Here is a 23,822-nt window from a genome sequence, read left to right as displayed (position 1 = left end):
ATTTTCAAATTCTTGTTGCTTCTGCAGTGATTTGATTTGCATTTGATGTTGACTTGATTTCAGTAAGGCAGTTTTTTAAAGGTAGAAAATTTTGATGATCCTGTTTATGGTTTATACATTGAAATTCCACCTTGTAGGAGTGGATGTGGGATGCTGACATTCATATGCCTCTTGAGAATGGACACACATTGTGATGATCTTGAGAAGAGTTCTGTAGATGCTTCGGGAACTCAAATGGGAGTCCCTGGAGGAAAAGCAGTGGTCTTTTTGAGGGATACTGTTGATAAAATTTAGAGAACCTACATTTGAAGCTGACTGCAGAACGATCCTACTGTCACCAAATTCTTTTTGTATGAAGACCATGAAGATAATATTTGAGAAATTAGGGCTCATACAGATGCATATAGACAGTCATTTTCCCCTCACTCTATATGCAAGTGGAATAGGAAAGGAAATGACTAATAGTGGTACAGTGTACCTATTAAATTAAGGTGATGTATTTCTCTCTTTTTGAAACAAGATACTTTTTTTCTTAAAAAAAAAATGCTGAAAACTCCAGCCATGGTCTGTGTTCTACCATAAAGGCTAAATTAGTATGTAAGTGAAACCACAACAATCATAGGCTGAGTGAAAACATTCATATAGCTGATATAAATGACATGGACTATGGTCAATCAGTTGTTTCACATAAAGTAAAACAAAACAGGGAGAGTGCATGAAAAACATCCATACAGCTGACGTGGCCACAGAAATTAGTTTCATTCAGTTATTTCACTCAAATGGAAAAAAAAGAAGAAGAAGTACTGAATGAACACACACACACAAAAGTAGCCTGGTCAGTCAGCTGTTAAAATCAATCAGTTGCCCCATTACTATCAGCACTCCATTTGCTTATCACCAACACATTGGAAAGGCTTTCATGAATTAGCATTTTCAACAAAACCATTTATTAATTCCTTGTAATGTCATTAATGATTGTGCAAAGCAAGATACTGTTCTGTGAGAGCAGAATAAATTACAGTTCTTAACCAAAGTGAGAGCCTTCTGCCGTAGTGAATTCCCAAGACTGCTAGAGTTCTTTCCAATTTCCCAGAGTTCAAGGAGTTTATGCTAAACCACACACTTGTGTTAGTTAACACTCAGTGATATACCAGCACTGTCCTAGAACTGGAACTGAATACCAATTTGCACTGTTGTCTCCAAGCACGAGGGCAGCTTAGGCTGCTCTGTGGTTTGCCCCAAGTCTCAACTCAGCATCAGATTACGATATTGGTTCACCATCTGTGAAAATGAATACAGAAATCAGTAGAGCACTGGAGTAGATGAGATGTATCTGAGCAATGAAATTCTTCATCTGCTACGGCACTTTCAGTGAACCTTGGACCATCCAGCAAAGAAACCTGCGCATCCATCCAGGGCACCCTTCTCTGCTTGCAACATTTATGGAAGGAAGCAACATTATACTGGTTACCATGGCAGGTGGAAATAGGAGAACAAGCTAATGGCTACAGCAGCCAAGGTGACCTGCAAAATAGCCACTTAAGTACAATATTGGCCCTCCCCAGACAGTGACCCAGCTGTTCAGGTACAAGGCTATGCTTTATTTGTAGGGGAAGAAGATGAAAGTGGGGGATGACAAGCTATTGTCAGTGAAGTCAGCTGCTTGATTGTGGCACAACTGCTTAAGGAAGTCCTTTAAACCTTGGGATAGGACTTTGCTCTTTGATAGCTGGCTTAATTCTCTGATATGAAGACCCAATAGTTTATGATGTTAGAGGCATAGAAACTTATGTGTACCATATGTGCAGCCCATGGATTGAATGAAGGTCTGTCCTGCATTTTGTTTGATGGCAAAAAAAATGCCAGATATTGACTAAAATGTTGTCTACATTCCTATCTCATACCTATGGTGCTGGAAAGGAAGAATTAATACATTGATTAGGGTTTCATTAACTGCTAAATTTAAATATATTCAGTTTTGTAACTCAGTACATATTCGCAATACAGTTTTATGTGCGAATAGAAAAATTCCCAGCTGGACGACAGGGAATGTCCCAATAATCAAGTTGAAGCAGTTAATTGCACATATACTTTATTCACGAAGTGTCACACAATAACATGTCTCCACAGTATCTTGGCTCAGAACACACTTGAAGTATTTGACTTAACCACAGCTGTACCTCTCTACACTTGCCAGCAATGCCTGTAACAGTCAACCTACCCATAGTGAACCTCTCCCTCCTGTAGTGCAGAATGCTGAAGGGAAAATGTGAACTGTGTCATCGTTTGGCTGGATTGGTGTGCACAGACTTGACCAGCTGCCTTGGGTGGCTGCATTGCAGGTCACAGCCAGACTGTTTCACAAAGTTATGTCATGCAAGGTGCTGGTGCTGTATAGCTTGTAGGAGAGCAGGTGGTGCGAAAGGTGCTTGGCATACTCAAACCAGGTCTCTGGCAGGGTGGGGCGTCTGGGGAATGGGGTGAGCGTGTAGGTGTCGATCATGGTGGGATCTCCAGACATGTGACAGTGAGGATGATATCTGTTGAAAGATGGGATGATATGGAGGCCTAGTTGATGTCACTGGGTCGATATATGTGTGGTTGAGGTGTCAGATATATGCAACATTGGCTGTCAGAAAATCAACCAATCTGACAGTGATGTCATCAGTGTTGAAATCTCTGAGATTGAGCCCAATGATAACAGGGTGGGCTGTGTCATGCTTGGCCGTCTGCATACTAGGTAATGGGTGGTCATCATTGGCACTTCTAATAATTTCTGGGTGTGCAGCTGCATCCCGTCAACATTCTGCCACGATATTTCACCTCAGGACGTCTGGACACCTTCATGTGAGTAGATAATTACTCAAGAGCCCAGGTGCATTCATAGTATTTATGCTGAATCTCTCTCATGTGGAACATGCTAGCATCTTTCAGTGCATGTATCAGGTGATGACATATGCAGGACAGCTGAGTTGTGTGTGCAGCCCTCAGTGATGGGAAGTGAGAGATGACCGAATCATTGAGTATTGAATGACCCCGGCACTGCTGGCTGCTGTGACTGGATTCCAATTTTTATCCAGTTGAAAGCTGTTGTCATGATTTATAAGATTATTGCTAGACGTATTTCCACTGGAAACTGGAGCTAAAATTTTTGTTCTGTTGAAATCCATCGCTCCCCCTCCCCTCCCCCCCCCCCCCCCCCACCCCTCCCATGAACCATGGACTTTGCCGTTGGCGGGGAGGCTTGCGTGCCTGAGCAAGACAGATAGTCGTACCGTAGGTGCAACCAAAACGGAAGGGTACCTGTTGAGAGGCCAGACAAACGTGTGTTTCCTGAAGAGGGACAGCAGCCTTTTCAGTAGTTGCAGGGGCAACAGTCTGGATGACTGACTGATTTGGCCCTGTAACACTAACCAAAACGGCCTTGCTGTGCTGGTACTGCTAACAGCTGAAGGCAAGGGGAAACTACAGCCATAATTTTTCCCGAGGGCACGCAGCTTTTCTATATGCTTAAATGATGATGGTGTCCTCTTGGGTAAAATATTCCGGAGGTAAAATAGTCCCCCATTTGGATCTCCGGGCGGGGACTACTCATGAGGACATTGTTATCAAGAGAAAGAAAACTGGTGTTCTACAGATCGGAGCGTGGAATGTCAGATCCCTTTATCGGGCAGTTAGATTAGAAAATTTTTAAATGGGAAATGGATAGGTTAAAGTTAGATATAGTGGGAATTAGTGAAGTTCAGTGTCAGGAGGAACAAGTCTTATGGTCAGGTGACTACAGGGTTATAAACACAAAATCAAATAGGGACAATGCAGGAGTAGGTTTAATAATGAATAGGAGTGCGGGTGAGCTACTACAAACAGCATAGTGAACGCATTATTGAGGCCAAGATAGATACAAAATCCCCCACCTATCACAGTAGTACAAGTTTATGTGCCAACTAACTCTGCAGATGACAGAGAGATTGATGAAATGTATGATGAGATAAAAGAAATTATTCAGATAGTGAAAGGAGACAAAAATTTAATTGTCATGGGTGACTGGAACTCGATAGTAGGAAAAGGAAGAGAAGGAAACGTACTAGGTGAATATGGAATGGTATTAAGAAATGAAAGAGGAAGCCACCTGATGAAATTGTGCACAGATCATAACTTAATCATAGCTAACACTTGGTTCAAGAATAATAAAAGAAAGTTGTATACATGGAAGAAGCCTGGAGATACTGGAGGGTCTCAGATAGACTTGTCTGCAGTAGCTTTTGTTAATTGCAATTTTATTTCACTGATATGTAATTTATAGCAATAAGTACCACTACTGAAATATTATTATTGAAGAAGTAAATACATAAGGTGATTTCATAGAAGGATACAATACAGGTACAGTATAAACTGCCTGCACTGTGTGAGTGAAGCAAGGGGATGTTCCCACTATATCTTTTCTCTTCTTGTGGTGGTCTATATGCAAGTCATCTTTCCTTCTATTGAAAGTGCAATGTTATAGTGTACCCAATGGGACAGGTCAGCACCCGAGTCATGCACTTGTGAATGAAGTACACGGCAGATGACTAGTAGAAGGGGTAGCTTATCTTAGTTCTTATGCATATCATTACTCTAATTAGTGTGACTGTTACCTGAATTTGTCTTTATTTTGCTACTACCATTCATGAACTACTCTCCCACTCTCCTGCTTACCCGTACTTCAGTAACCCCTTATTAACTTCAGTCTCTTCCCACTGAATTTTTTCTTCCACTATTGGAGCTACTTTCAACTGTTCTGTTCCACAGTGATTGGAGCTTTAGAAATTCACTATTTCATAACGTTCATTCCTACTCCAGTGAAGCAATGTTATATGTTGAAGAAATCAGAATATGCTAACATCGTCTGATTAGTGTGGGTTTCACATATGTGATAAGTTATTATTATTAGTTTTCGTTATTACAGTGGTCTAATGTTTCTTTAGACAACTCATATAGTAGAAGCCGACCTCGGGGAAGATCAGTTTGGATTCCGTAGAAATACAGGAACACGTGAGGCAATACTGACCTTATGACTTATCTTAGAAGAAAGATTAAGGAAAGGCAAACCTACGTTTCTAGCATTTGTAGACTTAGAGAAAGCTTTTGACAATGTTGACGGGAATACTCTCTTTCAAATTCTAAAAGTGGCAGGGGTAAAATACAGGGAGCGAAAGGCTATTTAGTATTTGTACAGAAACCAGATTACAGTTATAAGAGTCGAGGGACATGAAAGGGAAGCAGTGGTTGGGAAGGGAGTGAGACAGGGTTGTAGCCTCTCCCCGATGTTATTCAATCTGTATATTGAGTAAGCAGTAAAGGAAACAAAAGAAAAATTCGGAGTAGGTATTAAAATCCATGGAGAAGAAATAAATACTTTGAGGTTTGCCAATGACATTGTAATTCTGTCAGAGACAGCAAAGGATCTGGAAGGGCAGTTGAACGGAATGGACAGTGTCTTGAAAGGAGGCTATAAGAAGCAAAACAAGGATAATGGAATGTAGTCGAATTAAATTGGGTGGTGCTGTGGGAATTAGATTAGGAAATGAGATGCTTTAAGTAGTAAAGGAGTTTTCCTATTTGTGGAGCAAAATAACTGATGATGGTTGAAGTAGAGAGGACATGAAATGTAGACTGGCAATGGCAAGGAAAGTGTTTCCGAAGAAGAGAAATTTGTTAACATCGAGTATAGATTTAAGTGTCAGGAAGTCATTTCTGAAAGTGTTTGTATGGAGTGTAGCCATCTATGGAAGTGAAACATGGATGATAAATAGTTTGGACAAGAAGAGAATAGAAGCTTTCGAAATGTGGTGCTACAGAAGAATGCTGAAGATTAGATGGGTAGATCACATAACTAATGAGGAGGTATTGAAGAGAATTGGAGAGAAAAGAAATTTGTGGCATAACTTAACTAGGAGAAGGGATCTGTTGGTGGGGCATATTCTGAGGCTTCAAGGGATTACCAATTTACTGTTGTAGGGCAGTGTGGAGGGTAAAAATCATAGAGAGAGAACGAGAAATGAATACACTAAACAGATTCAGAAGGATGTAGGTTGCAGTACTTACTGGGAGATAAAAAAGCTTGCACAGGATAGAGTAGCATGGAGAGCTGCATCAAACCAGTCTCGGGACTGAAGACCACAACAAAATGTATTCCATTGAGTTTACCATGGAAATACAGTGTTCTTCTACTGTTGATTTTAACATTTGCTACAGACAGGTGTATATTTCATGTTCTATACAATGCTCCTGAACAGTTCGTGTCATCTGGCCAATATATGCATCACCACACTCACTGGGAATTTTGTAAAGACCAGCTATAGTGCCAATCAAACCATGTTGTTCCATAGCATGACATGTTCACAATGGAAGAGCAGTTTATGTATGAAGACCATGGGCATCAAGTACTTCATGGGAGGGGGCTTGTGGATAAGACTAATTTGGTCCTTCACTCAATGAACTATTATTGGTAGGTCCATACAAACAGGTTCTCGCATGGCTAAAGCAAAGTCGGCAGGAAGCTTTTGAAGATGGTTCGGACACTGCATAGTACCCATAGCAAAGCTTCAGTCCACAATCTACTGTGGTACGTAATGGTGGCTTTGAGAGTCCTGTGCCACTGCTTGACTAAAACGTAACTCTGGGAGTAATATGCTATAGTGCAATTATGTTTTGTTTGACAGAAATTACACAGGGTGCCGAAGAGTGCTGACTCAAACTGGTGGCTGTGATCAGTAGTTATCATGTCCGAAAATGCAACCCATGTTCCTACAAACAGGTGGGCAGTGGACTCTGCTGCGATGTCCTTGAAAGGGGGGGGGGGGAGGGGGGAGCTGCTTCCACCTATTGGAATGCTCTGTCTATTATTAGCAGTAAGTACTTGAAGGCCTCTGGTAGAAGGCTCACAAAATATCTAAGCACATGTCAGAAGTGGGTTTTTGGAATTTGAAACTTACCTAATTGTGGTTGTGTATGGCTTCTGACGTTACTGCATTGCCGTAGTGTACAGTCTTGTTTTTTGATGATGGGCCACACAAAGTGTTCCTTAAGGAGTTGGAGACAGTGGTTCTGACACCTGGATCAGATAGGGTGTGGAGTTGATCGAAAATTGCAAGGTGCATTTCTTGTGGCATTGACAGCCAAATCCTGTTAAGGGGCACTTCACAGAGAATCGGCATTTCAGTCCCTGGGACAGTGGGTAGTTTGATTTGTAGGCCGGTATTGTGGTTCCACAATTTGTGGCATAACTTGACTAGGAGTGCGAGGGTGATGAAAGTTACCAAAAAGCACAATTCACACAAGAGTCGGGAATTTACACACTAGTGTCTTTACACTAGTTGGTGGCTAGCTTCTTGTAATCAAATGGAGGGAGACGACTTTGACTCATGATAGGCTGTCACTACCGTGCAGGTGTCATATATCTGTAGTGTACTGAGCAATAATGTCCAGCTGTCAGAAGCATCAAGGGTGACGTCTTTCAGTGGGTGCAATATCGCATTGATTAGTGGTTTATGGTCTGTAAACACTATCACATGATGGCAGTCAGTATCTTGATGGAAGTATCTCACCACCTAATAAACAGCAAGGAGTTCTCAGTCAAAGGCTGACCATTTGCCATGAGAGTATGTAAGTTTCCACAAGAAGAATTAGAGGGGCTGTATCTCCCTGGCCACTTGTTATGCAGATCAGTGCGTGTTGCAGTGTCGTTCACATTTGTGGTAACTGTGAAATGTGCATCTGGAATGGGATGGGCCCATATGATTGTGTGTGTATGGCTCTTAAAACAGTGGTTATGCATTCATAGATTACTGTCTTGGTTGACTTCTTATTTCTGAAACCATGTTGAGGACTGGCTAATATTCCATTTTTGTTCATAATCTTTGTTAACTTATTGTGCATTAGTTTTCCAGTACAATACATGATATTAATGTAATGAGGCAATAGTCTGTTACTTTATCTTTGACATCAGCTTTGATTACTGGAATAACTTCGGATCTTTTTGGCTGATTAGAAAAGATAGCCATTCCTAAAGAGCAGTTACATATATGAATGAGGGGATCGATAATATTTTTGAAAGAGAGTTGTAAGATTCTGCTTGGTATGCCATCAGCTCCTCCTCGGTATGTTGTTTTTAGTTTGGTAACAGCCTTTATTGTTTCCACCTTGATTCCATGATCCACAAACATAGATAGATAATTTACAGCTCTTGATCTCGTTTTCTGCTGGTTGCAGATTTCCAACAAAATTAGTTTTTATTAACAATGTAGGAAAAGATTGATTAGTACACACACACACACACACACACACACACACACACACACACACACACACACACACACAGCACACCTCAGGCACACATGACTGCCAACTCCAGCATCTCGGCCCCGAGATGCTGAAGTTGGTGGTTGTGTGTGCGTGAGGTGTGCTTGATTTGTGTGTGTGTGTGTGCGTGTGTGTGTGTGTGTGTGTGTGTGTGTGCCTTTACTGACGAAAGCTGTGGCTGAAAGCTACATATGAGTGTCTTTTAATGTGCCTGTCTGCAACTTGATGTGTCTTCTTTACGGTAAGTAGCAGTCTATCTTTTTCTAGATTGTTGATATTCCTACATGGAGTTCCATTGTTTCATTTTTATTAAATTTTCTACCATTCCAGTGAAGTAGCTCTTGAGTAATACTGCATTTGGTGTTTCACTTGGTTCTGTCATCTTTTTACTGTCATGTAACAGGACAATATTCTCACTGGTTTTCATATTCTTGCTCATTTCCTTTTTCATGATATCCCACATAGCTTTTACTTTGTTTGTAGACCTTTTTATACACCTATCATTGCGTGCTCTTTTTGCCTGTATTATGACCTTTTGTGAAATTTTTGTGTATGTTTTATAATGATTGTTCGTATCTACTGTCACATTATTTTCTTTGCAGATTTGATGAATTTCTCTTTTTTTCTGGAAGGAAGTTCTAATTCATTTGGTAATCCAGCCATTGCCTCTTGCATTATTTTTTATATTTATCATTTTTAGAGGGAAGGCTGTATCAAAATGCTGTATCAGTTTTTCTAGAAATATGTTGAATTTGGTATCCTGATTTTATGTTTCATAGATGGCAGGCCAATTTTCACTGTGCAGTAGTGAATTAAAGATGTTTGTGCTTTCCTGATGGAAGATCCTGTGTTTAATCTTAAGTAGGTTGTTTGCCTGTTCTCCTTCAGTGGTGAAGGTCATTATTAAATCTTTATGCTACTGAATCCTGTATTGAATACTTCTACAGACCGCTTAAATTTCTCTTTATCAGTCAGACTTTGATCCTAGGCTGCCTGACTGGTTGATGTTATTCTCGTTGTACGATGTGCTGTGACAGTAAGATTAAGTGATTAGCTGAGACTGACCAGAATGGCTTCCCATTAACAGTTACTGATAAACCCTACATTAAAAGTCACCACAAATTATAACTTCACATCTTGCTGCAATTACGATTCAATTTTTTCTAGATATACCTCAAAATTTCCTGACATGAAATGGTACACTGTGGCTATTATCAAATTTAATTTTGGAACTTTTATTGCTACCATCTCGAAGTCTTTTTCACAATTTTGGTGAGTCATATTAGCTACATTGATAACTTCTGTATCATGCTTGATGAATATGACTACTCCCCTATAGTTATTACCCAGTCTACAATAGAAGTCAATCGGAGAGAAATTTTGTAGAGAGACAGATTTATTAAGGTCTCTTCAGGCCAGTACTCAGAACACACATACTACAGAACTATCTTTTAGTTCATGCATTAGTAGTACATTTAAATTTTCAACTTTGTTGTATATAACTGAATATTTTGGTGAAAGATCTTCAATCCTGAATTTGTGGGACTATCTACAGTATCCTTACCTTCAGTTTAGATGCTGGTTATTTATAACTGCTGTAGGTGCTGCTTTCAGCAATAAAAAATCCTTCAGATGACTTGGCTACCTCATTGTATTTCTAATTGGGCATGCTGCCGGGGTGTTTGGTGGTGATGCTAAAGTGGTTGCAGTTGCTGTTGGTGAGGTTGTTGTTGATCTTTGTGAGGTTGTTGCAGATCCTGTTGAAGTTTCTTCTGAAGCTTGAGTGGTTGTTTCCATTGAGACTACAGGTCTTACAACAGCACATAATTTTTTAGTACTGGGACAACAGTTTTGACAAATGAAACATATTCATAGTTGTACTGGTTGACATCTTGCTCTCGCCTTTCCTCTGGATAGTTTCTCTGGTCTAGATCATTGTTATTTCTCAGATATCTACTTTCTTCTTCAGTTGTAGTTTGCACTGTTCTGATTATTTTATTTTTATTTTTTGCCATTTTTCCCCAAAAGCCACTTATTAATTGTAGTTTGTACTGTTTTAGTCATTGTCTTTCTGATGCCTTTTGCTTTCTCCTTTCTTATTTCCCTGTCCATGATTTTCTGGGGCTTGATATTAACATTTGGGATTATTACTTTATTCTTGTTAACAAGAGAAGCCAGTCTTTCATATATCTGTTTCTTTCCTTCTCTGTTTAAGTGGAAGCCTTGTACAGAAAATTTGTTTCTATTAATCTGTCCATTCCAAAGTTAACAGTAATTCTTCTTTTTTGCATTTCTTAACTCATTGACTGTCTGTACCAAATGGCAATTTTTTGCCTCTATTTTTGAATGTAGATGTTTTACATCATGTTGTTTTGGGATAGGTTGAATAATTATATTGGTTTTATGACTAAGTTTCAGTACGTTCTCTAATGTTTCATGCAAATGCTACTTAATCTTTTGAAAGGGATTACCAGTCTCATTTGTATCTTCTATTACCACTAATTTATCATCTAATATGAAAGTTTTTGTTAGGTTTACCACACTTTTTTTGTGATTCCCTTTAATGGTGCTCTCCTATAGAAATGATCTACATTCTCTTCTCTGGCTGGACGCTAAAATAAGTACCTTGTTTTTCTCATTTCTGACCATTTCACTTCATCCAAATATATTTATTACAAACATGATATTGGACACTGTCAGCTCATTTGTTTTTATGGTCATATCACTTTCACTCTTTGTTTCTGCATTTTATTTATCAGATTTTTGAATGCTGTTGAATTCAGGGTTATTAACAAGGTTCAATATTTGTGGGTTTTTCATTTCCTTGATGTTTCTCTTATTCTCATTCTAAAAATTTAATTCTTCCTACCTATTTGGCTTTTTCTTTGAGAAGAAAATTTCTGTTGTAGGTATTGAGATGTTATGCATGGTAATATTGAACCCAACATTAAGTATTCGCTCATTTGTAATGAACTAACTTTATTCTGATCATGTCAATACAAACACATCCGCTCGAATACAGAGTTCGGAACACACTGAGATCAACAATTTTCAAAGAAGTTCGTTCTGAAAGATGAGGAGGTCAACTCTTGCAGTTGATAACCGCCTCAGAGCCCCCGACGGCAGTGCAGATCACAGTAAGGGTGATATGAGGCGTGTATGCATGCAGCCGGCTGATGGCACAGGTGTGCGTGACCAATCGTGTCGCGGCAGGCGCTAGTGCGAGGCGCGATCAGACCATTTCTCGATGTCTTGGTAGGCACGACCATCGAAGGGAAGGCGCAGAAGGCATCCACAGGTTGACCATGCCATGCTGCTGATGGCACAGTGGAAGCAGAAGGCGGCAGCGTGTCGGTGGGGAGAACATCGTCGTGCCGAGGCCATGCGGTGCAGTGGGTTTTGATCCGATCAAAGGCGCGGTATGCGTCAAAGATGCAATCCAATGTATTGCCAAAGTATTTGCCAGCGAGCACTGCGGTAAGTGCAACATGTGCGGTATCAGTTTGTTATTGTCCATACGACATAAAGGACCAAGCATGCTGTGGCTTAACAGGTTGCGTAAGAGATGCTGGATGAGTGACGCATGCGGTAATGACAGAGTTATAGAGGCGCTTGATGTCGCAGCAGGGGAGAAAACAGCAAGCTGCACATGACTGACATTGGTGGCAGATGACTTCAGTGTAGACGGAAGCGTCACCTCAGAGTCCGTGGACAGTGAGAGCATTACAGTGGTAGATGGCAGGATGTTCCAAGCAGAGTTGACAGTGTCAGTGTTTTGATTTGCGAAACAGCTGTGATCGAAGGTTGGGGGGTGTGGCCGTGAGCCCTGTGCATGAGGCATGGCGACGGCAAGAGGTGGTGGAAGGCGGACGTGGTTGGCGAAACCATGGTCAGAGCAGGAAGGCGATGAGATGTACTGTGAACATGAAGAAGTCAAATTGGCAGATGAACTACTGGTCCGTGGTGGAGAGGCAACACAGTTTGATGGAACTGGAGCTGCGTGTGTACTGTCGGTGCTGCAGTCGAGTCGTAAGGCTGCAAGCTGCTCGCGCGAAACTGCTGCACGTCGTGTGTTGGAGCGGAAAGATGCTCACTCGGTGAAGCAGAAATGGCAGATGTGTTGGTCATACATTGTGGAGGTAGTGAAGAGGGCACAAAGCAGGCGGCACTGGAATGTGGCTGGTTATGCTGTAGTACAGAAACAAAGTGTCCGGAACTACCAAGGAAAGGTGGCAGCTGCGTAAATAAGTTGCTTGTATCACATCAGTAACGTAGAATTTCCACTTGAGGCGGCGTCATGATGAAAGTTGTGACATTTGGGACATAGATCCATGTAGTGTGATCATCAGGGTATTAGTTGTAGCTTGTAGTAACGGTGAAAGATCGGAAGCAGTCAGAGGCAGAACAATGACAGGAGCACCTCGTTGCATGTCGTTCTCGGTCGGTGTCGGCTGCAGCATGTGTAACTGATCTTGTACCAACAAGTTGTATGTCGCAATTTGCTCATGTAGCTGTTTCAGTTGTTCAGGCGAAAATATATGTCATGAAGCAGTCTGATGTGTATCACTGAGTAAAATGGGGTCGAAATCAGAATATGTCTCTATCAAGGGTAACCTGGCTTACAAGACAAGGTCGGCGGCACAGTATTGACGTAACAGTTCGAGTAGAAGAGATCATGTGTGCGATCACGAATGTGAAACTCAGTACTCGGCAGAGGTGGAGTGAGAACACGTTAACTGCTGTATGAAACACTGATACGGCTGAAATCGTTTTCTGGGGTGGGTGAACAAGATGCGGGCGCGATCCAGTAGTGAATGCCCGGGCGGTAAGCGTGCATAGTGTCGGCGAGTTGTTGACAAGATGCAGATGTGATAGCCATGGTGGGATTGTATGTAGTGCAGCTGTTTGTTTTGACTGGGTCGAGGTCAGTGAGCCAGCAGGCGGCGGCCGTGACATCGCTGTCGGTAGCGGTCGAGCAGAGTCCGTGCGGCTCGTGTGCTGTGTAGAGGGAGGCGTGGCACGTCCAGTGTTGCACTGAGAAACAGCCGGCATTGTCGTCGGTGTAATTGGTGCATTTTCATTGATCGGTAGCATGTCCTTGATGAAATTGTTCCAGTGAATTCGACCAGGCATGTGATTTAGCCGTAGTTCGGAGTTCGTGCAAACTGGGATTTGCAACATAGTCCCCATTTGTTGCAGTCCATTGTTTGGCATGATTGTCCGATATTGAAGCATTGCACAAAGTTAATTCATTACACAAAAGCAAGTCAAAATAGTCCAAATTAATCAGTGAAGGAGCACTGCACTGTCCAGAAGTGAAATTACCGACATGTTGAGCAGGTTTCGACGGACGACGTGTGCACCTCGGTCGCATTGTCAATGTGTGTGAGGGTGACGAAAGTTACCAAAAAGCACAATTCACACAAGAGTCGGGAATTTACACACTAATTACACTTCCTGTACACTGCATCCAGATGCGGCGCTATGCGAAGTCGATGGACGTATAAATCCGACAAAAGGTTGCCGCATTGTTTATCCATGGCGATGTTCCAGTACACATTTCTGGCATCACAAGCGGCGTTTGTGAGCATCAGGGTCACCAGTGTGGGGATTGAGATGTTACGTACGGTAATATCGAACCCAACATTAAGTATTTGCTCGTTTATAATGAACTAGCTTTATTCTGCTCATGTCGGTACAAACACATCCGCTCGAATACAGAGTTCAGAACACACTGAGATCAACAGTTTTCAAAGAATTTCGTTCTCAAAGATGATGCGGTCAACTCTTGCAGTCGATAACCACCACACTGTCTTCTTTACTCACTAACTAGCTCTCATAATTAATACCATGCTTTAAAGTTAATACTTCTGTTGTTGCACTGTATACAGTTACCATGTCTGTTGCTCCACTTGTAACATGCTTGTTTCTTGACCTTTTTGTTTCAGGACTCATAGTTTTTAGTTTTTCTTTTCATGTTTACTGCACTTGCAAAAGCCTTGTACACTTATATTGGGGCACTTTTTGCACAGAACACCCTTAAATATATTATTTTTCCAAGCACAAGTTACAGAATGTCTAGTACTAGATTATTAGTAGGTCATTCAACTGATTAGAGATGTTTCTGCACATTTCGCAGGAATTTCTTGCTGAATAAACTGGAAACAGTGAAATTCCTAAACAGGTCAGCTGATGATTACCATTATTAAATTATGCTTCATTATCCTTTATGTCCCATCATGCAGCCATCATTGATTCAAACTAGTTGGAAATAGATCTGACCTCAGGTCAGTGTCCACATTAGTTTGTATGAGTAATAAGATTTTGAAAAATTAACGGCCTGATCTCTATGTTTGTCTTGTATTAGCATAAAGCATCCTTTAACTACAAACGCCAAGCTACTGATATAATATAGCTCAGCATTTATTCACAGATTTTCGACTGACTATTTGAATCAACTTTTGTCCTGTATTTGTACATTTAAAAAGATATTATTTGCAATTAATCTTGTGATGGATATTTAACACACTGGCAATATTAATATGAAATGGTGAAAAAATTGTACAGAGTTTCATGGAGGGGGATCTGGATTAAGAGAATCATAGTCTGCAGTGCATGGGGTATATTGGTGGTAATTATTTACCTAATGCAACTTGTGATACGCATGCACCAAGGAGAAATGTGAACAGCACACAAGTGTTCTAAATAAATATGAAACATAAAAAAGCTTAATATTGGTTCACTGAAATACTGAAAATAGATGGTATTAAGAAGAAATCTCATAAGCCTGGTTGCTATGCACAACTACAAGAATACAAGAAAGGTACTAACACATTTGAACTAAGATATAAATTATTATCATAAATTCTTCACCTCCACAATCAACAAGGAAAGAAACAATCAAGTTTGGCAATTGGTTGAAAATAATAAAAAAATAATTAAAATATGGATTAGTTTAATTTTACAGTGTGGAAATACATGGTAGTAATGTTATGGACCTTAATAGTTTCTCAGAATGAAGCTAACAGTACAGGAGAGGAACTGATGGGCAAGAGCACTGATATCGCAGGTTGGCTAGATACATGCCTGAAACAGTCCCTCAATACACCCATTGAGTGACATTTCATCAAGTACAAATATCTCTCCTTCTACTTTCAACAAAGTCATATCAGTCTGGCTGTTCCCCCTATGGACTATTAACGTTGATATGAAGCATTCTCACATATTAATGACTTTGTGGATGACTCACTTACAATCTGAGACATTCAGTAGCCAATGAATATCTCTGAAGTAGTGTTATCTTGGAAAAATAATGGTAATATTTACTCACAGTTTAACCTGCTATCAAACAGGTGCAAAGAAGTGCAGTAAGCTTTAAAGGTGTGCAGTAAGCTCTAAACCTACAATTCTGCACCTCGTAAAATGTAAAAATGCTTTAGGCTTTCTCTACATAACTGATTCTCTTTCTTCTATTATTAAGGAACCATTTGTTATGGCCTATTAGTAGATAACTGTTTTCTCAACTTTAACTGTGTTCTCATATTGTGGCAAGTTTCTGTATTCTTACAGTGTGGCAAGTTTTGTGAAAAATGTTTGAGCTCAGGGACAGTGGATGAGCAAATTATTAAAAATGTGTTCTTGCACTTCACAGAAAATGTCTTTTATAAGATATTACACAAAAGAAATGGGATGGAATGATGTAGCAATTTGTGCATTTACCAAATATGTTCATGTGATAGCATTCCCCTTTAAAATAGTACCCATTTGAGTCCACATATCTACATTCATTTGTTCCAATACTCAAATTATTTATGCATATCACTTTGTGTGCAAGAAGTCTCCCATTTCTACCTTCCAGAAGAACAGAACACTTCAGTAGTATGCTGCCCATCCACTGCTGCTGAGTTTATTGGTTCTGATGAGACTTGTCACAGTGTAAAGAAACAGTTCACTTATTACAGTGTAAAGACACAGTTCAAGGTGAGAAAACAGTCATATATCTCTACAGTTCATTGTGGTCACTAAGGAAGGTTAAAGAGTCCACATACACTCAAAAGGAAAATACATAATTTATTGGGAAAACTGAGAATTCTGAACACAGGTTTCCTATGTGGGGTCAGTTAACATACTTCAGCCAGAAGAATGAACAATGAAGGCAAGCTTTCCACAGAGGAAACTATACATTCATCCCATTCTTCATTTGTGAATATAAAATGAACAACCGTAACATGTCGTGCCCTCTGTCAAAACATACCTTACTGTAGTTGGCATAGAAAAACAAATGAGTTCTCAACCCAAAGGTTAATTGTAACACCACACAGCCATATGAGGTATGGTTCTATTAGAGGCACTAAATCCTTGTAATTCTCCAATGTGAGAAACAATTGACCTAGCCAGTCATAGCCATACTTGCAATTTTTAAACATGAAATCAGATTCATGTAATAACGTACCTAAAGCATATTTATAGATGATATTTAAAATAGGCAGAAGTTGGTCTTTAAGAATAGTACATTCAGATAAACTAAGGGTGGGTAATGGGGATATGACCACAGTTTCCAGTCACAGGGAATGAATCTGTAAGAGAAGAAGAAGAGCTAATCATAACAATGCAGAATCTAACAGACCATAGGAAACTGTAAGACGAGGTGAATGACATCCAGAAAGCAAATAATGGAACATTTCAAATTAAATGGTGACATGCTTTGTTTTCTGTGCACAAAACATCATTAACACAAAATGACAGCGGCCCACAGTCACCTCAAATAACATCATGAAGCTAGTACTCTTTCTTTAGTCTGATGTCAAAGTAGTTGTAAATCCTTAGTCATGTTATTAGTTGAATATTTATCGACAGAGAAATGGAAAGAACTTAAGTTTTAACATAATTATAAATGATATATGTAACTATATATTTAAAACTTGGCTCAAATAGTACATGGAAATCGTTTTTCAGTTGTCTACTGTAAAATATCTAATAAAAAGAGCCAAAAACATTCAATTTAGTTCAGCTGCTGCCCAGTTCTCCCATAAATTCAGGACTCATAGTATCTTTTGCACATAATTGTGTTCAGCAATTACTAGAACTTCTGTAAAGTAATACCATGACTTTTAACATCTTACTAATATATACATCTCAGTCTAGTTGAATTATATGTATATTTATTTTTTTCAAACCACTTACTCATTTGTTTTAGAGAGACAAAGTTTCCCATAGGTCCTGTGATTTACGTTTACAGGTGACTGGCTGAACTAGGAGCTGCAATGTCAGACAAATCATCTTCTGCTATACTGAAAAAGCCAGCTCCAACTTTTTTCCCATTTTACTCAAGGCAATATTCTGGCAACAACAATTCACCCTGGTTTACAGGGTCTCTTTATAATGTGAGTACCTTCCTTTAGTTTATGACAGGCAGATGTTGAAGATGAACTGCATGCACCATTAATGTACTACTTAAATTGAATTTCATGTTATTCAATACTTCTTTTTCACAGCATATTTTCATCAAATAATACAAAAACATAAAATTCCAGGATGAAAACAACAAGTAAAACTGAGGAAGTGTAACCATGCAAAGACAGTTGATTGGTTGGTGGCACATAGACACATTTAACAGCTCAGAAAATGCACCAGAGTTTGAAGAAGCTATCATCTTAAATGATGTTTTCATATTCATGAACTGGGGAAAAGGAGAAGCAATATGTGTTAATGAAACTGTGGATAAGGCTTGCACTCCACATAAAGAAATGTACACAGAATTAAAGCTTACAGAATTACTTTTTATTTCTAGCAATAGGCATCCACATCCACAAATAAACACAGATAACACTGAGAGTAACTTCAAAGATACTGCTTGTACCAGAAATAACACACACAACAGTCAGCTGCTGGATTGATTTGCAAGATCTCAGTGGTATGGTTTCCTCATTGAAATTCCAGTGTACAGTGGCTGGAGTGGCAATTTAATGAGATTTGTTCGGAGCATGGTGTTCACCATGGCATAAAGCAGGAAGACAACATGTTTTGCCTAAGTGATCTTGGATGTGTTACACCGACTGTGGCAGTTGTGTTGCAGATGGCTGTGGTGCTGATGTAAAAATAGACTGCTAGAGCGTGTATCGGCTCCACATACATCATTTCTGCTAACGATGATTTGATGTCAGGCTTGTAGATTGTACAAAGACCTAAAAGGCCCAAGGGAGGTGCCTCTGTCCACTTCTTCCAATTGAAAATGAGATCAGCCTTTAGAATCAGATGCCATGTCATCTTTCTACCTTTGCACTGCTGGCAGGGTGGTACTTGTTGTATTATGATGCTGGATGCTGTATAAATTGGACAATTCTTAGAACAAACTAGATTTAAATTGTTGGCCCTGTTCTGTTGTAACATGGAGAGGGCAAGTGAATTGTGCTATGTAGGTGGTGGTGATGGTTTTTGCTGTTATAGGCATAAGTGTCTACAAAGGGTGTAGCTTCTGCCCATCAAACACATTTGTCCACTGTTTTGGAAAGGTGTCTGTAGCCATCCACAGGCGCAAGAGGACCTGCAGGACTGATGTGGATGTGGTCAAATCTTGCTGGAGAGCTCGGGGAATGAGGACCACTGTGCTAGTTAGGCTCATATGAAGACTGTGAAAAGCTTCTTTCATTTCTGTGGGACAGTTGAGGGGGCATCACCCTGTGATGTCATGTCCTGTGAGCTCACCTGTAAGTGGCATTTGTATAATCGCCATTGCTCAGAAGTTGCAGCAATAAAAGTTGACCATTCCCAGGAAACTTTGTGAGTGCTGGTAGTCAGTCAGTTTTGGAAAGGCATGTAGAGCTGCTATCTCCTCTGGTAACAGATGATTGTCATCTGCCAAAACTGTGTATCCCTTGTTTTACCAATGACACAGTTCTCTTCATGCAATACTATGCTATAGTTGTGCAGCCGATGACGCAATTCCCACACATTGTTCTTGTTGCTGGGCATTTGGTGAGTGCACTAGTCTTTCATAATGGTGTACAAAGGAAAACAGAAGCTCCTTTATGACTTCATACATGCCTGTATCATTTTTGATCCAAAATTAAGATAGGCGAAAGGGTATAATTACCATTGTTTTTGGGATTCTGGAAGGGGCCACAGTCTGTGACACTAAAAACTGTTGCCATTGGCTAATGCACAGGTAAATTTTGAATTTTTGGTATTGGGCATCTGCCTAGAACTATCCTAGCATGTAGCCACAGTGATCAGCATAGGTGCACCACAAACCATCTTTCTTGTGAACAACATGCAAAGGCAGACACCATGGACTGTCAGGACAATAGCATATCCCAACTTGGAGCATTTCTTCAGATATAACCTTGGTTTCTCTGCGGCAATTCTGGGGGCATGCTGTAAAATGGGTTGGCCAAGGACATGATGCACAAGGACATGTTTGATGCCATTATGCTTTTCTGGTGTCTGCAAATCAGTCAGAGATTTCCTCTGTTGTGTCTTGTAGTTCGCATTTTCTATTCTCTGTGTTATGCTGTAGGCAGAGTGTCCCCATCTGCTGTCTCGTGTATTCTGAAGTCATGTTTTCCTCAAATCTGCAATTACTGCACAATAAGCAAGGACGATGGTACCTGATATAGGTTCAATGACAATAAATGTCTGCATGAAGAAGATGGTGAAGCCTAAGTGGTCATAGGTGGCTATCATCAAGTTGTTCACTGCTTTCAGATGTGAATTTTTATCAACTGGCTTACTGTCAGGTGGGCACCAGGCTGGGAGCATGCTGACATATCAGCTGCTGTCAATCAGGAAGGTCCTGCCCATATGCCTGTCTGGTATGTACAAGTGCAGTGTGGTGTGCTGGCAGCTGTAGCATTTGTAGAGTTTGTGTACACATTCAACCGCTCCTGCAGACCTATCACCTGTCGTGGTGCAGTTTGTCTACAGTTGCATGCTGATGTTCCACCTGTTGTTTATCTTGCATCCATGGCGGGTGTCACTTTTTGTACAACATGCAATCTGTTGTGCTTAATCAAGACCACAGTCATAATTTGAGTGGATGCAAGTTTATGTGTATTTCAGTGCCTGCTGCCTGTGGTACCAACAAACATTATCAAAGTTGACTCCAGATTGCTGGTAATTGTAGAAGTACAGCATTGTAGTGCGTGAGGATCACAGCTCTTTACTTTCTCCTTCTTGCTGCTGTTGCAGCACTTGAGCCAATATGGCCAGCATCTTGGCACATGAACTCTGGAACTCTTTAAAAATGCTCTGTCAGAGGAGTGGCATGAAGGTGCAGCAGTCAACTGTTGTCTCTTTAGGCAACTTTGGCATCTACTGGTTGGGGTCACTTTTCATGTCATCTGCTGATGGCATCAAAGCAACAGTTGCTGGCAACTCCAATTTGCATATATTTTGACGGACACTTTTACCAACTTGACTGTTAGCTGATCATCTACCAATGCTACTTGCATAATTAAGTGGTAAGTGGTGTTGCCAAATATGCAACAACAAATTATCCAAAACTGTAATAGTGTCTATCATACCTTGGGGAAAACAGGCTCTGAATTCTAGACCTGATGGGCCAATTGGGACTGACTGACAGCCACATCATCCTATGCCAATGGAGTCATTGGATGTGGTACAGAGGGGTGTGGGGTCAGAAAACTGCTCTCCTCGCTGTTGTCAGATTTCATGGCTTTGTAGCTGCTAATTCCCACTCAAGTAGTTCCTCAATTGGCATCAAGCACCTGATTGCACCCCATTACAGTCCTCACACCAAGGAAAAATGCCTGGTAGTATCAAGAATTGAACCTGGATCCTCTGCATAGCAGCCAGCAGCAGCTAACCACTGACCTACAGAGGCGGACTGTTGTACCTTGTACATGCCATCAGAATACAAAAGGGATTTCATCACTTCCTTTTTCTTGATAAAGCACTTCTCTGAGCTTGTAGTATGGCAATTTCATGCAGTGAACAACTAATTCAGCTTTCAAAGCAAGGTAAATTTGATGCTGTAGCAGGTGCACAATAATGTCCAAAACCAATGCTGGTCTAAATTGCTGGTCATTCATGTCAATTGGCCATAATCAACAGTAACCTGTGGGTGCATGAAAGTATTTTCTGTGAACATGAACCAAATTTGTTATTAGTCAGGCGTAAACAGCAAGCACAGTATGGAAGAACCACTTGAATCAACAAGCAGGCTATTCATTCCTCCTGAGTATGATCACAACGCAGAAGAAATCACCAGAGCAACCCACATTGTCAAATCTGCCTTAACATCACCTCCTGGCCTACCTGAAAGATCAACTGGATAGAGATGTGCAGTTTCCATTGCTGTCTGCATTGATTAAACCAATGTGGAGTTGTGTAGTGTTTTAGTACTCAATTCTTTGCACTGTACTTTGTCCACTTTTTGCATTGTGGAAAGGAAGAGCTCCAAACCTTCAATTTTGTTATGAATTTCCTGATTCTCATCATTGATGGTTTACAACTGCTTGTGGGAGTCTTCTATTGCTGAGGCATCACATTTAAATGTTCAAAAAAAAAAAAAAAAAACTGTTCAGAATTATACTCATTTCTTCATTGTTGGGGTCACCAATTATATGGGTAAGGCTCATACGCCACATAAAATAATATACAAGGAATTGAAGCATATAGAATTAATTTTTATTTCTAGCAACACACATACACATCCTTAAACAATCACAGATAATTAGATACTGGGAGTAACTTCAATAATGCCCCATGTACCAGATGTAACACACACGGCAGTTGTTTGCTCGATCTATTACTCCCAGAGAATATGTTATATAAACACCTTAACTTTGCTAATAACATTAAATGGATTGCCCCTACAGCAGATAAAACATCAACAACTAATGGAAGTACTTTATAAGCAAGTATAAAAGTATACCTGAAAGGCAACTGTAATAAGATCACAATAATTTACAATCAGTACATCTAAAACAAAATTGCACAAATTAACAATGATAACATAGCACCAGTTGTTGAGTTTCTGTATGTTGGTCAGATGAGGAAACAAATGAATGGATAACAGAATAAAAATGATCCAGAATATTTTGTAAAGGTTAAAAAGTACATTGTGTCTGAAATGGAAAGTTTAGAGTCAGTGTGTATTTTCAGTTTTGACTTTTAATAGTGAGGCATGAGCTTCTAATGCAAAAGACCTTAAAAAAACTAGGGGTTGCTCTATAAGCAATGGAATTACCAGGAGGAACAGGAAAAAGTGGGTAAGGGAAGACACAGCTATGAAATATATATTGTAAGACAGATTCTGTTGTTCAAGAGTTAAAATTTTTAGCACTGCTGATAGACAAATATAAAGGTCTCAAAAATCAGTGTCATCATGACTGGATTGTGTGTGTGTGTGTGTGTGTGTGTGTGTGTGTGTGTGTGTGTGTGTGTGTGTGTGTTTGTAGATGGTGTTTACACTAGACAAAGAACAAAATGTCGCTCAAAAGCTGGAACAATTATTTCCTGAGCTGTTATACACATCTATGCACCACCAACTAACTAACTACAGATGAGTCATGGACATTTTGCATTTTTATCTATCATATTTTCACCCAATTCTGTTGAGAAATAAACCCATTTCTCAGTCAATTATCAGACAGACTTGCCTGCTCAACTTCTTGGTTACATGTGGAATGAAGCACTGAAATCTTGAAGCATGCTTTGATTGTTTATCATCATAAACATGTGTGTATGTATACACTAACCCTCCCCCTGCTCCACATTGCCAATACACACATTGCAACAATTTGTAGTTACTGATGTAGAGAAACCCTCTGAAGATAGGGGTTCAATTGATGAGGCATGTAAGTAGTTGCTATTTGTCTTAGGCTTTTTTTGAAGTGAGTGAAATAAAATGTTTTAAAATAAAATATTGTGTTTTATTTTTATTTTCGAGCGCTTTGATAATATTTGTTACTTTTTCTTGCTCTGTATATATAAGGACAGTCAAATGAAATCCAAACACCCACCACAACGTGACTGTGGAATGATTCTATTCAAAAGTAATTACCACACACTTTAAGATAGTTATCCCATTGGGAGACAAGATGATTAATTCCTGTTTCATGTAACATAGTCAGCCACTTACAGATCCAGAACCACACCTTCTGTACAGCTTAGATCTTTCACTGTGTTACTTTAACATCTTTGGCAACCTGAAGAAAGACATCCATGGACTTCGGTTTCAGCCGAACGAGTAAGTGAGAGAGTGGGTGTGGTTGTGGATCCAACAGTGGCCGACTGTGTTCTGTGAAACAGGAATTGATCATCTTGTAGCCCAGTGGGATAAATGTCTTAACACATTTGATGATTACTTTTGTGGCAAGGGTTTGGTTTTCATTTGACTGTCCCCTCCTACGTGCATGCAAGGGTGCTGTTTCTAAAAGAGATGTTATAGCTGTCATAACAGTATACCAATATGCTTTTGATGTGCTACAATAACCTCTTATACTTTTCATGTTTTTTGG

The 23,822-nt window shown here is 40.0% G+C and overlaps 1 protein-coding gene across 6 annotated transcripts in view; it reads left to right on the top strand.

Annotated features, from left to right (window-relative positions):
- The window catches only part of LOC126279309 (calcium release-activated calcium channel protein 1-like), a 492,320-nt gene that overhangs the window by 393,553 nt on the left and 74,945 nt on the right, over positions 1–23,822 (top strand). Inside the window, exon 2 of one of the 6 annotated variants that reach the window (XM_049979670.1) lies at positions 17,579–17,723. The exons of the other annotated variants lie outside the window; for them this stretch is intronic. Within the exon in view, the coding sequence (XP_049835627.1) occupies positions 17,604–17,723 (120 nt within the window). The 5' untranslated portion in view covers positions 17,579–17,603. The remainder of the gene's footprint in view (positions 1–17,578; positions 17,724–23,822) is intronic. 6 annotated transcript variants of the gene reach the window in all.

This window comes from Schistocerca gregaria, chromosome 1 (assembly GCF_023897955.1).
Source record: "Schistocerca gregaria isolate iqSchGreg1 chromosome 1, iqSchGreg1.2, whole genome shotgun sequence".
Classification (NCBI taxonomy): domain Eukaryota; kingdom Metazoa; phylum Arthropoda; class Insecta; order Orthoptera; family Acrididae; genus Schistocerca; species Schistocerca gregaria.
This window is presented reverse-complemented; position numbering and strand designations above follow the sequence as displayed.